This window comes from Eucyclogobius newberryi, unplaced genomic scaffold (genome assembly GCF_026437365.1).
Source record: "Eucyclogobius newberryi isolate DKJ021-1_F unplaced genomic scaffold, fEucNew1.0.hap1 SCAF_11, whole genome shotgun sequence".
Taxonomy (NCBI): Eukaryota; Metazoa; Chordata; class Actinopteri; order Gobiiformes; family Gobiidae; genus Eucyclogobius; species Eucyclogobius newberryi.
In genome coordinates, this window is record NW_027315735.1 from 21,133,899 (window position 1) to 21,148,876 (window position 14,978).

General features: G+C 40.8%; 2 protein-coding genes across 2 annotated transcripts; both read left to right on the plus strand.

The window, feature by feature from the left end:
* The first annotated feature begins 7,281 nt into the window (after positions 1–7,281).
* Positions 7,282–10,761, plus strand: LOC140353047 (cationic amino acid transporter 2-like). Its single transcript, XM_072437792.1, has 11 exons — positions 7,282–7,751; positions 8,380–8,535; positions 8,608–8,770; positions 8,913–9,034; positions 9,231–9,453; positions 9,528–9,664; positions 9,738–9,840; positions 9,909–10,027; positions 10,109–10,275; positions 10,356–10,464; positions 10,571–10,761. Exons 1-11 carry the CDS (start codon positions 7,379–7,381, stop codon positions 10,699–10,701), a joined length of 1,803 nt encoding a protein of 600 aa, XP_072293893.1. The 5' UTR covers positions 7,282–7,378; the 3' UTR covers positions 10,702–10,761.
* Positions 10,762–11,766: 1,005 nt separating this feature from the next.
* On the plus strand, positions 11,767–14,425 carry LOC140347083 (platelet-derived growth factor receptor-like protein). The gene is made up of 7 exons (XM_072433419.1): positions 11,767–12,033; positions 12,209–12,336; positions 12,432–12,574; positions 13,035–13,186; positions 13,296–13,589; positions 13,991–14,130; positions 14,190–14,425. The coding sequence occupies exons 1-7, from the start codon at positions 11,934–11,936 to the stop codon at positions 14,421–14,423; spliced, it is 1,191 nt and encodes a 396-aa protein (XP_072289520.1). The 5' UTR covers positions 11,767–11,933; the 3' UTR covers positions 14,424–14,425.
* The last annotated feature ends 553 nt before the right edge of the window (positions 14,426–14,978 follow it).

Here is a 14,978-nt window from a genome sequence, read left to right on the forward strand (position 1 = left end):
TGGGTTAACTGTGGCTTTGTGGTGGCAAGTTGTGTGGATGCTCTAACTGGAGCGTGAATCCGCTTGGATAATTCAGAACAAAAATTTGCCTCTGCAAACTCTCTGTCCCCAACAGAGAGTTTCTAGTGCAGTATTTATGGTCAATGCTCTGAGGAAGGCTGGCACACCTTGTGTCAGATTTGGCAGTTTTAACATCAGCGCATCTAGATCTTTCAATGTGAATGGTTGGTACTGTAGAGCAGGGGTCCCCAACCACCGGGCCGGGGACCGGTACCGGTCCGCAACCCGTTTGCTACCGGGCCGCACAAAAACATCTAATAAAAATGGAAATAATCTATCAGTGACAGCCTCTTCTCCGACGTATCTTTCGCCTGTTCCTCACGACACACTAATAAGCTTGTCTGTGGATGTATAATGAAAAGCCTTATAGGAAATTGCCAATGAAATCCACTAAATATAATGGCAAGTATATTATATCTCTGCTTGTCCTGCGTGATAACATAACTGACACGTGTATTATATATGATACGTCATCGCGGATGCGTCGCATCAAACACGCTGCTCAAAAGTAGACCCAAAAGCTCGTGAAAATGAGTAAAAAACAAAAGTCTTTGGCGAGCGTTTTTGCAAAGGGGAAAAGGCCTAGTGAGGAGCAGACACGTCACCTGTTTTTACTTTTACAAGAGTTTGAGCGCTACTTTCCATGCGCCAAAGATCCATGAACTGCACGTGAATGGATCCGCGACCCATTTGTGATTAAACCGGGCGCAAGTTAACCTGACCGCGACATAACCTGACTGCGGGATAACCTGACCACGACATAACCTGACCGCGACATAACCTGACCGTGACATAACCTGGCACAGGTGCGGTCACAGGTGCGGTCAGGTTAACTTGCGCGAAAGTGGGCGGGGCTTGGGCTTCCATTCGATTCAGCTCAGAAGGCGAAATGTTCTCAAAAGACGCGTTTGTACATTATTAAGTGTTCTATTCCAAAAGATCCGAATTGGAGTAACATAATGTACAGTTACACGTGTCCTCACTGTTCTTCTGACTGGTGGAAGCTCATCACATAAATATGGCAGTCAGCAGAGTTGTTCCCTCAAATATACGTTTAAGATCACCGTCATTTTCAATCTTTGCACATGCTCGATTCGCCTGGTTTAATCGCCCGCTTTTTTGTATTTCTTTTTTCTTTTTCTTATTGGAAAGATGGTTCTTGTTTGATACTTTTATTTTCAGTACCAGAATATTGGTTAGAAATCCTCTCTCTCGTCTGATTTGAATGTCTTTCAAAATTGTATGTATTTTTTATGAAAATAATACATTTTCTACATGCTCTTTCAATTTCTTCTCATCGACAGTTTCTGCTTTCACAGTCCGAATTGGATTTGTTTTATAATGCAGGACCTTGTATTTGTGATGTTCAATCATATGATTCCAGTGTTGCTCTGTGGGAGTCACTGCTTTGTCACCATGATGAATCAATCTTTTCTCAGCACATTTTTTGAAGAGGTTCTTCATTTGTGTAGTTGATTTTTGCTTCCTTTGGGTCTTGTTCATTTGCGAAGATTGTGTTTTCGAGATCCTTTAAAAATGAATTCAATTTGAATGGCATAAGGTCAATTATTTGTTATGTGCCAAAAAGCAAATGCGCAGACTCAGCAATGAGTTCGTTATTAATTATTAATTTAATTTGATTTATTTTTTATTTTCAGTTATTCCACGTCAATTTATTTTGGACAGACTTTTTCCTTCAACTAAAGTGAGGTCAACTTGGGAACATAAAAATAGGTGTTGAACATAGAAATGTAGACTCAGGGGTTTGCCAACCACTGATATTGATCTTGGTTTGGAATAGCCCATTAGTTGTTCCATGAGCTTGAAGGAGAGCTGGGTCAGCCGGGGCAGTGTGGACGGTCTTTAAAAAATACCAATACCAACCTAACATGTGTTCCAAATTGTATTAAAGGTGTGGTGGCTCATCAAAACAATGTCAAATGCAAAATTTGGTTGAAAATGGTTCACTTCATTGTTGAATTGTTGTCTGTGGCCCTCTGCTCCATTTAAGTTTCAAAATGCAGCCCTCTGTGAAAAAGGTTTGGACACCCTTGGTCTAAACTAATAAGCTCACATTCACAACATTCATACTTGTATTCAATGTTGAAAATTCAGTTTAAGTTTTAAGTTTTGGCAAACCTCAACAATTTAATATTTTCAATGAGCAGATGTTCATAATAAATACAAGAGGTTTCTGCCTTACTTTTTTGTTGAATGGTCCCAGTCACAATTGTAGGTCTATCAAAGATAAATCGACTCCTCTTCCCTCTCTCTCGGCTCGGTGTCCTTGTTCTCCCACCATTCCTAGCAGAACCGTTATTGGACGGGATGCGTGGCCGACAACATCCAGAAGGGAATCATTTAGTGCACAATTCACATGTTTTATGTTCCAAGCACGATAAGAAGCCCTCATTCTCCACCAATTGTGTTGAAGTTTAGTCAATAACAGACTGCGAAAGGCGAGGATCGTTCTCAAGGTCTTTATTTGGTGCATCCAGGGAAAACTGGCAAAACAATAGCTTGTTGTATTGTCTTACTCCTGAGTCCGTCCTCAAACTGTGGTTTAAATAGCTGTTGCTTGGTTCTGATTAAATGGCACAACGTCAGCTTTAGGACTGTTTGTACCAGTTCACAGATAATGAGGAAGTACACAGGAACAGAATAACGTGTCCCATATGATAAATTTGACACCGCGATTTAAACGAGATAAATGAACGACAGTAGCTTGGTCAACAGTCACAAATAGTGTTTTGCTCTCTCTCTCTAACAACAGCATTGCGCTTGAATTTGTGTGAACCTTCACCGCAATGCTTGTCTGTCATAGATGGAGTAAGTATGTTCCTGCCCTAACCCTAACAATGGTGTTGATGCATCCTCAATACGAGCCGTTCTTCTTGGCTTTCACGACCATGTAGACATGGCGTTGACCTGCCCTCAGTCCCATTTAACATGCTTTTGTGCATCGGCATGGCAAAGTAAAACAACAGTCACTGAAATGAATCAAGCTTGATATCAAACAACTATGGCCAACTGAGTCTATAAAATAAATATACGTAAATAGAATTGAAAGTAGCACAACAACAACAGCAACCTGTCGTGAAAAGTCTGCTTCAAGTGACTTTTGTGCTCTTGTGAGCACCAGCGTGTGTCTCACAAATCAAGGGTCTTCACCGACCGATCAGGTTAAGAATCTCTTTTCTTTGGACACTGACTAGGTTTATTGTAGGGTGTATTTTCAACCAAAATTAACTCTCTTGTCACAAAATTGGAAGTTGGTTTGGTTGACTTCCAAGGAGAAGTTTATGAAATCGAATGGGAGGCTTCTGTCATTGCTACGGCTACACCGTAAGAAATAAAGCCTGCGTAAATTCAGCCTGGAGACCTAACTCCACCCATCTACATCAAGGCCACCTGCTCCCCAGCTCAACCAACGCACCCAGTCGGCTTGTCAGTCTGTGAGAGTTCAGATCTCTCCTTCACCACGGAACTCCTCCAGGTTTCTACTTTTTCCCATGGAGGTTTTTGTGTTTTTTCCTGGCCGAGAAGGAGAGTCTAAGGACAGGACATCGCCCCTCGCACCTGGTCCCCATCTTCAATCAACGCACCTAAGTCACTCCTCCCCGTGGCACGTCGCACCTCTGCTCCCATCAGCGCACAGCCGGTCCAATATCAACCCTCACTCAGTTGGCTCAGCCGCTTCAGACCGTGCTGCGACCCACCACCTCCCCTCCTCCTCCTCTGCATCCCTCTCATCCTAATCATCTACCCTCTCACCATATCTACCACCACCAGTCTCCAGGCCCTGGGGGGAGATATCTAATACAAATAGATCATGGAGTGCCCATGATCGCAATGTCTTCCGCCGGGGTCTGAGCGCCAAATAACCCATGTAATAAAGCTTGCTAAACAGTCTTCCTTTGTCGTCTCTGCGTCTCTCCAGGGTGAAATAGGACATAGCTGTCATTAACTGTTCGGGATGCCCAAAATGGAAATTTATTAAAAAAATCCCCATTTAGCTCCCCATGTAACATTAAATTTCACTATGTAGGGGGCCAAATATTTTTTTTTACTTGAAGTAGGTTTAGGGCAACGGGTTTAACAACTGAATTAAATTTGACCAATTCAGACTTTGTATGTTCAAATAGCAGCAAACATAAAAGTTGGGAAATGTCCGAAATTCTAGCTACATTCAGAGACCTGTGTTTTTTGGGACATGCATGAGTGGACGAGTGCGTTAGTGGGTGTCTGGAAGTGGGCAAGCGCATACTTTGAAGATGTACAAATACAGTGGGTGGCGATAAACGCACCTTAAAAGTAACTACCCTTGTCACTATATACCTTTGCGTCAAATTTATTGATACTATGATCAGATTTCTTTTTGGGCCATTTCCTATCCCGCAATGCATTTTTTGTACATTGGGAGGCACTGATGCACCAAATATTAGAATTTTAGAAAAAGGAGATAGCCAGAAAGTAGAAGGAAACGCTTTTTAGAGATGTGCACTTTGTGTGCATTTTCGTACGTGCTTCGCCCGTTCACAATGATGTTATTTAGTAGTGGATGCGTGCGTAGTGGGTGTTTTGGAAGCAGCCTTTCACGCACTTTTGCAGCCATGCTTTGCACGACCGTACGGAACTTAGAGGCCTCTCGCCAGCTTGTGGCGCTCGGGCCTGAAAATAATAATTGAGCCCTGTCATAAAGATGCTGTTAATGTGTGCTGAGGATTAGGAAGGTGCCTTTGTGAGGGGTCTGACAACCCACAACCAGGGATGAAACAAAGGCCTCTATCAATGATTACATTCTGACATCATGCTCTGACTGTGCCTTTTTAAGCTGGAGTTTGTGAGATTCATTCAGTCAGACCAGGGAGGGAGAGACGACTCTATTAGGGAAAGCATTTTGGCTTGTGCACGGCTAAAATAAAGACCCACATTTGAACAAGACAACTTGGTTCTATTCTGCCTTATTTCTCTGGCACCGTTTATAGTATATTTTCCACAACAGTACTTATCCATATGTATTTACTCAGAGGAAGGGATCAAAGTATATTTCATTGCTACACTGTCGGTGTAATCCCTCATTCGTCTAGGAGTGTTCCATTTTAGAAAAAGGTTCAATCGCAGCCATCTGGACTCCGTTTTTAGTTTTTCTAAAAACAGAGTCCAGATGACTACAACTGAATCTTTTTCTACATTGCTACACCGTGATACAAAGTTCTGAGAGTGAGGCCAGTTGCTCAGGTGGATGCCAGGAGGGATTAGGTGGTCTGAATTCCCCCGTAATGGCACATGAGAAGGTGAACACTATCTGTGGAGGTGAGCACCGGCCATGAAGGCGGCTTTGTCCTGAGTGTTTCATGGGGGGCCGTGTCCGGAAACACTCCCAGAAGAAAGGGGCTGCCTAACAAAACATGGACCAAGTGTTATATAAGGAAATATACTTTAACTGAGTGGTTAAAGGTTCATGTCTTTACAAGATTATGCAGATGGCTTTGCATTTTTCAGAATTTTCTCCTCTAAGCTCAAAACACTACCAAAATAGAGTTGCTTCAGTCTGATATAACAAATATAAAGGTCTACAGCTGCTAATGTTTTAGTTTGTATCTGACATCGAAAAGAAAGAAATTGAGGCAAAAACCAGATAAACAACTGGAACACTGCAGTTACGCTCACATTTATCATTTACTGTTTCCTACACCTTAATTTTAATATTTATTGCCTAAATAACAGGAGCTGGAAATGCAAAATATTGCATTTAGAACCATTCATTCGATTTGGGATCACACAGAGTTAAACTGATTACCGTACCTTTCTCTTCTTGAATAAGATGCTTTTGAGTGTTGAGGAATTTAGTAATTGAGAAGCAGTTGAAGTGTCTTAAATCTCCTATTGCCGTTAGCAAAGAAGCTAAAGTTCTGCTCAGTTGCAACAGCATCAGCAGCACTGCAGCAGCAGCAGCAGCAGCAGCAGCAGCAGCAGCAGCAGCAGCAGCAGCACTAACAACAAAAACAACAACAACAACAACAACAACAACAACGGTTGAACTAATTTGAGCAAAACAATAGCTCCATGCACTGGCATGATTATTCTAAAAAAAACAACAACAAAAAACTGATCATCTTTGTCAGTTCTGCCACTCTATTGATCTTTTCCTCATTAAAAATATATAATAATTTATTTAAAATTAACAATCGCAATGGAAACAATCCTAATTTTTGCATAATTCTAAAACCCAAGGATAAGTAGTAGACAACATTTTAAAGTACGGTATCTATATTTTTATAACTAAAGGTTGGAATTCCATGGTGGGAGTTGTTGATATTCTGTCCTGGTTTTGTTGTTAATAAACCTGTGATTACTGAGCCTAGCCACATGAAACACAAAATAGTGCAAAGTTCAACGCCTTCACTGTCAGCATAAAGAAACCAAAGTGAGATAATTTATTGGCTTCAGGAAGTGGTGCCTTTTTTCAACCTCAAAGATGTAGTTGTAGTCATTTGAAAGGACTTAAATCCAAGATTAATATGGCAAGTTTGTGGAGACAATACCAAACAAATAATAATGATAGGGTTCAACATTTGTGAAGATTTCTTCAAAAACACTACCCTATAACTATTAAAGTGTGACAAATACAAGATTGTGTAAAGTGCAGTCTTGGAGCAGGGCGTTGTTGTGTTCTAAGGTGTAAAGGAAAATATCTGGCATCAGCATTAAGATAACAGAGAGCTGATAAAGAGGGGCTTGTATAAATGCATTTGGAAAGTGTAGCGCTTCACTGTCTGACAGGAACACTGTGAGAAGGTAAGTCCAGAACTGCTACACTTTGATTGAAAATGAATACCACAATTATTGAATTACTCGGACACATTATTTAGGGATGCGACAAGATTTTGCGCTACAAGGTCTCACAAGTTAAAGTTACCACGAGAATGAGACAAATAAATAAATCAATGTTACGCGCTAGTGGCCAGGGCTATTTAAGATTATTCAGAAATGATCAACATTGTCAAAGTCTTGTTCTGAAATTGTGTCTTGTCCCATTCTTAAAGTTAACCAGAAGCAATAATAAATGTCTGCTGTTTGCGACAACTTAAACAATTAAACGTTGCAAAGGCAATAACGTTTTTATTAGCTCAGTGTGTTCATGTTTTTTTTAAATGTATTCCTCTTTATCCAATCTAGTGACCACAAAAGTTGGAAGAAAGATTGCACATTGAGCGCTGACATCTTTGCCCCACCCACCCGCTTAAACTCACCTGCCCTCACTCGTGTCTCCTCATCTGCGCTTGGGTCAGCAGCAGGAAACAGCAGCAGCAGAATGGGGTGCGGGGGTCTGGTCAGATCCTTTCTCTTCAGCATCTCCAGGAGGAAGCCCATTGAATCTGATGGAGAGCAGTCCACGTTTAATAGATGCCTGACCACTTTAGATTTGGTAGCTCTCGGGGTGGGCAGCACATTGGGAGCCGGGGTCTATGTTCTGTCCGGTGAAGTGGCCCGGGACACCAGTGGACCCAGTATCATCATTTGTTTTTTCATTGCTGCCTTGGCATCTGTATTTGCTGGACTTTGTTATGCAGAGTTTGGGTCCCGGGTTCCCCTGACTGGTTCAGCTTACCTGTACAGCTACGTGACAGTCGGCGAGCTGCTGGCATTCGTCACGGGGTGGAATCTGCTACTCTCGTATATCATAGGCAAGTACAATAGTCATAATATTATGCTGAAAGTTAATGTGTAAACAGATGCTTTACAGTTCAAAGCTATCTGCTTTTAAAAACAACAACTACTACTTTTTCCGGTTAAGCAACCAATTTGGCTGACTAAGAGCCGACCATAAATGATCAACATGGAATGAAAAGGCTCTTGAACTTTTACCTGCTGTGGGAGCATTTTTAAATGGCCTTGAAGATAAGTCATTTTAAACTAAGTATTTAACCCAGTCAGTGTTTTTTCTCAATTGCCTGATTGTGGCTTAATTTAACTAAGCTTGTAATAGTATCACTTAAGAAAATATATGGCCTTTCAAGTACTACGAAGTATATAAAAAGTCAAACAAAGTTTTAAAATAGACTATGAATTGCTACAGTAATTCTAAACAAGGTTTATTATTCTAAACAACAGAACAGTAGTTCTAAATAACGCTAATTCAATTAAGTGAATTAAAATTATTCTAAATTGAGTAATTAGCAATTCTAAGAACTGCAGAGGAAATTACTGACCACCAGAGGAAGCTTGTGTATTAGTTTTAAAACCACATTTTTTAACCCTAACCCATCTGTTGGCTACAGTAATTATTTTATAATTGACTGATGATGTGTTCAGGGACATCCAGTGTGGCGTTGGCATGGAGTGGCACGTTTGATGACCTGATTGGGGGGCACATATCCACATTTTTTAAAGAAAACGCAGCCATGGATCTTCCTGGTTTGGCACCTTATCCCGATATCTTTGCCGCTGTTCTTATTATATTGCTATCAGGTACAGGAGATATTTATGCACTTCCATAGCAGTAAGTCATAAACTTACTGTGCATGTACTTGTTCCCTGAAGGACTTCTGGCTTTTGGAGTCAAAGAGTCAACGACCATCAATAAGATTTTCACAGCAGTCAACGTCCTGGTGCTGCTGTTTGTGTCGATATCCGGATTCGTCAAAGGAGACATTGCAAACTGGCAGATCAGCAAAGACACCCTGCTAAACTACACAACGCAAAAGTAATCCAACACAACACTGCGAGATATGAAGTGTACCGTTTTGAGATATTTAACGCTGACATAAATTGTGCACAGTATTGTATAACTCAGTCTAATTTCTGTAATTTAACAGAAACAAATTAACACTCTTTAATCTCCTCAGCAACTATTCAACCACTACATTCGGGGATGGAGGGTTTTTCCCGTATGGCTTCACCGGGACGCTGGCCGGAGCAGCTACATGTTTCTATGCCTTTGTAGGTTTTGACTGTATTGCTACAACAGGTGAGAGTACAAAGTCTTACTCTTTATCAAATAAATACAAGCAATAACATTTTAGTTTTTAGATGTACATGTTACTTGTTGCTTGCTTACTAGACATGAAAAATAACTTGATAATTTGACAAACGATGATGGGATTAATTTGACCACCATTGTCATGACCCTCCTCTGTAATTAAAGAGTACTTGTTTTCTTTCAGGTGAGGAAGTGAAGAACCCGCAGCGCTCTATCCCTGTGGGTATTGTGGCCTCTCTCCTCATCTGTTTCTTGGCTTACTTTGCTGTGTCTGCGGCTCTCACTCTGATGATGCCTTACTACATGCTCGACCGCAGTAGTCCCCTGCCTGCCGCCTTTGACTACATTGGCTGGGGTCCAGCCAAATATGTTGTGGCAGTGGGATCTCTGTGTGCTCTGTCCACCAGGTTGGTACAAGTTTTCTGCAGATATAGCTGAATTTAGACTCAAAAATATAACATGTTCAACCTTTGCCCTTCAGTCTCTTGGGCTCAATGTTTCCGATGCCTCGCGTGCTGTTTGCCATGGCCAGGGACGGCCTGCTCTTCCACCCACTCACCAAAGTCACAGCCAAAGGAAGTCCAGCAATCGCAACTATAGCATCTGGAATAGTAGCAGGTTTGTTTGTTTTTCACATTTATCTGAATGACAATATACTTTACTTTCGTTACAACTATTTTTTTCTCTCTAGCTATCATGGCACTTCTGTTTGACCTGTCTGCCTTGGTAGAAATTATGTCGATTGGCACATTGTTTGCTTACACACTGGTTGCTATATGCATTTTAATACTGAGGTAATATTTAGTTACATAAGTATTAATTACAGATAATTATACAATTAATTAAATAAATGTTGTTTAAGATATCAACCTCAAAACCAAGATTCTTCCAAACAAAACCCCACATATTCATTCCTCAAACCTCCATCAGCTCCTACTTCAAAAAGCTCTAAAGTTGTCACAATCATGACTATCTTTTCCGGTAAGAAAATTACTTTTTTTGTACAATCGCTTTCTGTTGTTAAAAATGGTGAGTTGATTTTCCATTTCTCTGTCTCTCTAGTACTTTGCATAACTGCACTCTGCCTCTTACTGACTCAGGCTATTGATGCCATATCAAGAGCAGAGCCGTGGAGCTTGGCGCTGGTCAGCATCTTTGCCTTCTTCATACTGCTCATAACATTTTTCATTTGGAGGCACCCACAAAATCCAACCAAAGCATCTTTTATGGTACTGAATGAGTCCGGATTTCCTTCTGCAAGCACTCACATTTTCCACAAAAACCTTTATGATGTCATGTCTTTTGTCAGGTGCCTCTTCTCCCCGCTCTCCCTTTGCTGAGTACATTCATCAATGTTTACTTGATGGTGCAATTAAGCTCAGATACGTGGTTACGATACGCTATATGGATGTTAATAGGTAAGATCTATGACTGCAATAGCTCACTTTCTGTCATAAAAAATGTATATAGAGTGAAAGCTTTTATTTTGAGCAGAGTAATTGCAGATTCATTATCTCACTGCAGGGTTACTCATCTATTTTCTCTACGGGATGTGGTTCAGTCACCAGAGAAGACGTGGCACACCTGGACACATACAAATAGAAACTGTTAGTGAAATAACAGCGAAAAACATTCTAAAAGAGGAGAAATTCTAAAGTTTTAAAGTCAGTAACATTATGTAGAAAAAGATTGAGTTCATCTAGACGCTGCTTTTTTTTTAGAAAAACAAGACGTTTTGACTCTCATCCACTCTTATCAATCTGCGGATCAAGTTTGTGAACTCAGATATTTATTCTACTCTGAGTAGGCCCTGCCCATTTAAATACTTAAACTAAATTTAAATATCCGAGCGTTTAAATATTAGAGCGTGAAAACAGCGCCCAGATGACTACAACTGAATCTTTTTCTACAATGGAACACTCCTGGGTGAATGAGGGTGAAATGCCTCATTCACCCAGGAGTATTCCATTGTAACTTGTAACGTTGTTATTATAAATGGACTCTTGTCATATCTAATCAAGATATGTTGATACCTGCTTGTACTCTGACAAACAAACAGATGTGTCATTGGACTTTTCCCGTACATTTGCTTTTATTGCATGGTGATGTCACCGCTATAGATCTAGAATGAGATTATGGATCTAAAAACCTTATGTATTTATGCACATTAGTAATTTTATTCTACCAGTGAAGAGTTCCTGTTGATGATTCTCAAACTATACACAATAACATATATTATGTCTATATTGAAATATAATTACTAGACACCACATGTGACTGAATGTGTACATAGAAATTTATACTGAATCATGAGTGTGATTGTAAATATGGATGTACTACATGTTTGCTTATGTAAAATGTATTAAAACAGTGACACACTTTTTTACATTACATTGTAATAGTCAATAAGTTCTGTGAAAAAATGTCCCCTTTTGGTACAGGGCAAGGAGCTCTGGCTCAGTGGAGGGACAAAGAAAGCTTTGACAACAGCGTATGTTTTAACTTGAATTAGCTCAAAACTTTGCAGTGCTGGCTATTTGACCTTCTATGCACTGATAAATCCCAACAATGATAGAATACCTACTTGTAAAATGCAGCAAGTACCATTGCAGGTATAAGATTGTCTCTTTCCTTTGGGATTGAGGCTTCAGCTCTTCCAGTTCAGCAGCTCAGAGGGGCCTCTGACTCTGGGCCCTCATTGGTCAAGACAAGCTTGAAAGCCTCTATTGAACGAGCCGGGAGGAATTTGGGCTCGTAATGCCACTCACAGGAGGGGGAATGTGTGTGACTTTGGTCAACAGCTGACCCTCACTTTGCAAGCGCTGCCCTCCTCTTGCTTTGTTTCCTTCTGCTTTTACAGGGCAGTCTTAGCTGTGCAGAGGGCTACATGATCCCCAAATCAGCCATGAGAATAGTAAAGGGTTTTAGGTCAAAATGCAGGCTGACGTTGGGCACACTTCTCTTTTGTGCCGTAATCTTCGAACTAGGTAAGTAGCTGTTTTTACACTACTGTTAGAAACGAGGCATAACTTTGAGCAAGTTCCTTTACAAACTAACCAATTAACTCAGATGCGTACTGTATTAGGATACAATTCTAATCCTTCATATCACTAGACCTTGTTTAAGAGTTATTGTATTCACTGTGTTGTTGATGGCATTTAGCAAATTGCCAAGAAGCACAGAAGATCCTTCCAGGAAAAAAAGCCAAGACCAACAAACTCAAATCAACCACAAAAAAACCAAAGGTCACAGCTCCACGCGCCGCATCGCCTCAGTCTGTCCTCACGCAGGTGACACGCCCCTGAAGCAATTACTAGTTTTATGTGATAATAGATGCTATTGTATATGTTTTAACTGAAACTGTTCTTGATCATTTCACACTCAGGTGGTGAAGAAAGGGAAGTTTCAGAGGGTTGGAGAGACAATCATACTGCGGTCCGGAGACACTCTGGAGCTGAGGTGCAGGGGTAAACCTGTGCAGTGGACCGTCCCACCATATTTGGAAGAGGACCATGAGGGAAGGCTCAAGTGAGTTGCTTGTACTTGGATTTATTTGCTGTGTTTTTGTAGCATCTGTAGATGTAGAAATATGCTAAGTTTGTATATAAAAGTATATGCCATTTAAAAATTAAAATATATAATGCAGCCAACAAACAATCTTGTCTGCCATGAAATTGATTCCTGGCTTAATTAGCTGGATATAGCTCCCTACTCTTTATCCTCATTATAGGCCTATCTACTTACCTCTCTGGCCAAATATAGCCTTTGATGAACCATACTTTAAAATTAGTGATTAAGTGCTGCTGGAGGTCATGATGATAGCACCACGTGGAGCGGGCAGCAGCACTGCAAGTAAATGTGGCTCTCGATAGGTCTTGACCCCATTTCACGCATCCCTGACCTTTCAGATAAAGCCTACGGGCAAAGACAAATAAATAAAGATAATAAAAGCTAAATAATTGAATACATTGTTTACATCTTTGTACAGGATTGCCCATCATGAGAGGTATGGAGTCCTGACACTAGTCAACACAACTGGGGCAGACACCGGGGAGTTCACATGTTTTCCAATGTTCTGTGAAGACACTGACTGCAGGAAAGAGTACAGCAAAGCAGCTAAAGTCTTTGTCTTCTTCCCAGGTACAATCAACCAACTTTATTGCTTCCTGCACATGCACTTTCCAGAGGTCCAGTCTTGATAAGAACTTTTTCAACACAGACAAAATCTTATCATTTTTGTGCCAACCAGATCCCCAGGAGCTGTTTGTTCCCTCCTCTGAGTATTACGAGGTGGTTCAGCTCAGGACTAACTGGCCCACAGTGCTTCCCTGTCAGGTGACCTCACCCGAGGCAAAGGTAACCCTCCACCGGGAGTACCCCCCATCAGAAGTGCCAGTGGATGGCTCAGAGATCTCATTTGATGTCAAAAAAGGGTTCACAATTCATCGACCAAGGCTTTATCACGCTGGAGAAGTATATTGTGTTGCAAGTCTGGGCAACCTGAGGCAAAGCTCCATCAAATACATGCTCATCTATGTCAACTGTGAGTCCAACACCACATTTGCTGCTGTTACAGATAAATGTTCACGTTAGAGACAGTATATCGAAATTTAGATAATATTGTGAATGTTGTTTTGAAGATATGCAAAATAAGAATGTCGAAAATGCAACAAAATAAGCTGATGAAACAAGTTTTCTGATTAATTTTACAGGTGTTAATTAAACCTTAACTAATGCACATTTTGGTTGGATCATCTAATTATCAGTACTACGATGTTCCCGAAAAAGAAAAACAATTTATATATACATTTTGTCATTATTGCCAACACCTTGACTTTTTTGCCCCCTACTCTTTCAACAGGATCTAAAACAGAATAATTATCCCACTACATTGTGCAAAATGTTGTGTAACTTTAAACTTAATAAATTACCTGTTCCTGTCAGACCCAAGGGCCCTGCCAGCTCCTGTGGTCCAGGCCTCGTCCAGCTCATTGACTGCGGGGGACAATTTGAGAGTTACCTGCACTGTGATGGGAGAAAGGGACGTGGCCATGGACATCACATGGGATTACCCAGGGCAGCAGGTCAGCATCATAACGCTGTACTAGACGAATAGCTCACTCATTAAAGAGGTCTTTTTCAGGATGGGAGGCCTCAGTACACTCAGGACAGCGTGACTCCTGCGGGGACGAACACTCAGCAGGCCCAGTCTGTGCTCTTGGTGGATGAAGTGAGAGATGTGGACCAAGGCACTTACACCTGCACCGCACAGAACCTGCAAGGATCCAAATCTGCATCAACAAGTGTCAACGTGGCCCCAAAAGCAAATCCCAAACCCAAAGCAAAAAAAACAACAAAACAAAAACGTATAGTGTAATATCAGCCCATTCACTGTTTAATTTTTTTTTTTAAATAACAGTCACATGCATTGTTTAAGTTATTTTCACACAAAGGCGCGATACAATCAAAAACTCGTCACGTGGAGAAGAAACCCATTATGCGAAGACGATCACAATGTACACTGCCCTCTTGTGGTCGGACTGCACATTGACAAACGCCTTCAGTCTTTACGGGGCTTTGAAGCGTGTGGCTCTGTCGCTTTCTCATGGATATAATCTTATAGTAAAACACTTGGTTTATGTTGTCATGTTGTTCACTAAACTTAAAGGTGCACTACTTTACTTTTTAACAAACAAAAAAACTAAATTTAAAAAATGCGTGTTTTGTTGCTGTTGTTTCTTCTTTTTGGATGGTTTTATTGCAATAAAAATGTGTTTTAAAAATCTTTCTGTGAGCCGCTTGCATCTCCACAAACCTGACTGGAATTGTTTCCATGGAAATGTTGTTCCTTTATATTCCACACATAGTATGGCAAAGGCCGAACTACATGCATAGAGAATGTTCCGAAGTATGGTTTTAACTTTCTATTTCC

Excerpts from the sequence above, each read along its gene's own strand:
- LOC140353047 (XM_072437792.1), top strand. The coding sequence starts at position 7,379 with ATGGGGTGCGGGGGTCTGGTCAGATCCTTTCTCTTCAGCATCTCCAGG. Across the intron at positions 9,454-9,527 it reads CTGTGTGCTCTGTCCACCAG|TCTCTTGGGCTCAATGTTTC; the intron begins GTTGGTACAAGT and ends TTTGCCCTTCAG. Across the intron at positions 10,028-10,108 it reads AATCATGACTATCTTTTCCG|TACTTTGCATAACTGCACTC; the intron begins GTAAGAAAATTA and ends CTGTCTCTCTAG.
- LOC140347083 (XM_072433419.1), top strand. The coding sequence starts at position 11,934 with ATGATCCCCAAATCAGCCATGAGAATAGTAAAGGGTTTTAGGTCAAAA. Across the intron at positions 13,187-13,295 it reads AGTCTTTGTCTTCTTCCCAG|ATCCCCAGGAGCTGTTTGTT; the intron begins GTACAATCAACC and ends TGTGCCAACCAG. Across the intron at positions 14,131-14,189 it reads GGGATTACCCAGGGCAGCAG|GATGGGAGGCCTCAGTACAC; the intron begins GTCAGCATCATA and ends GGTCTTTTTCAG.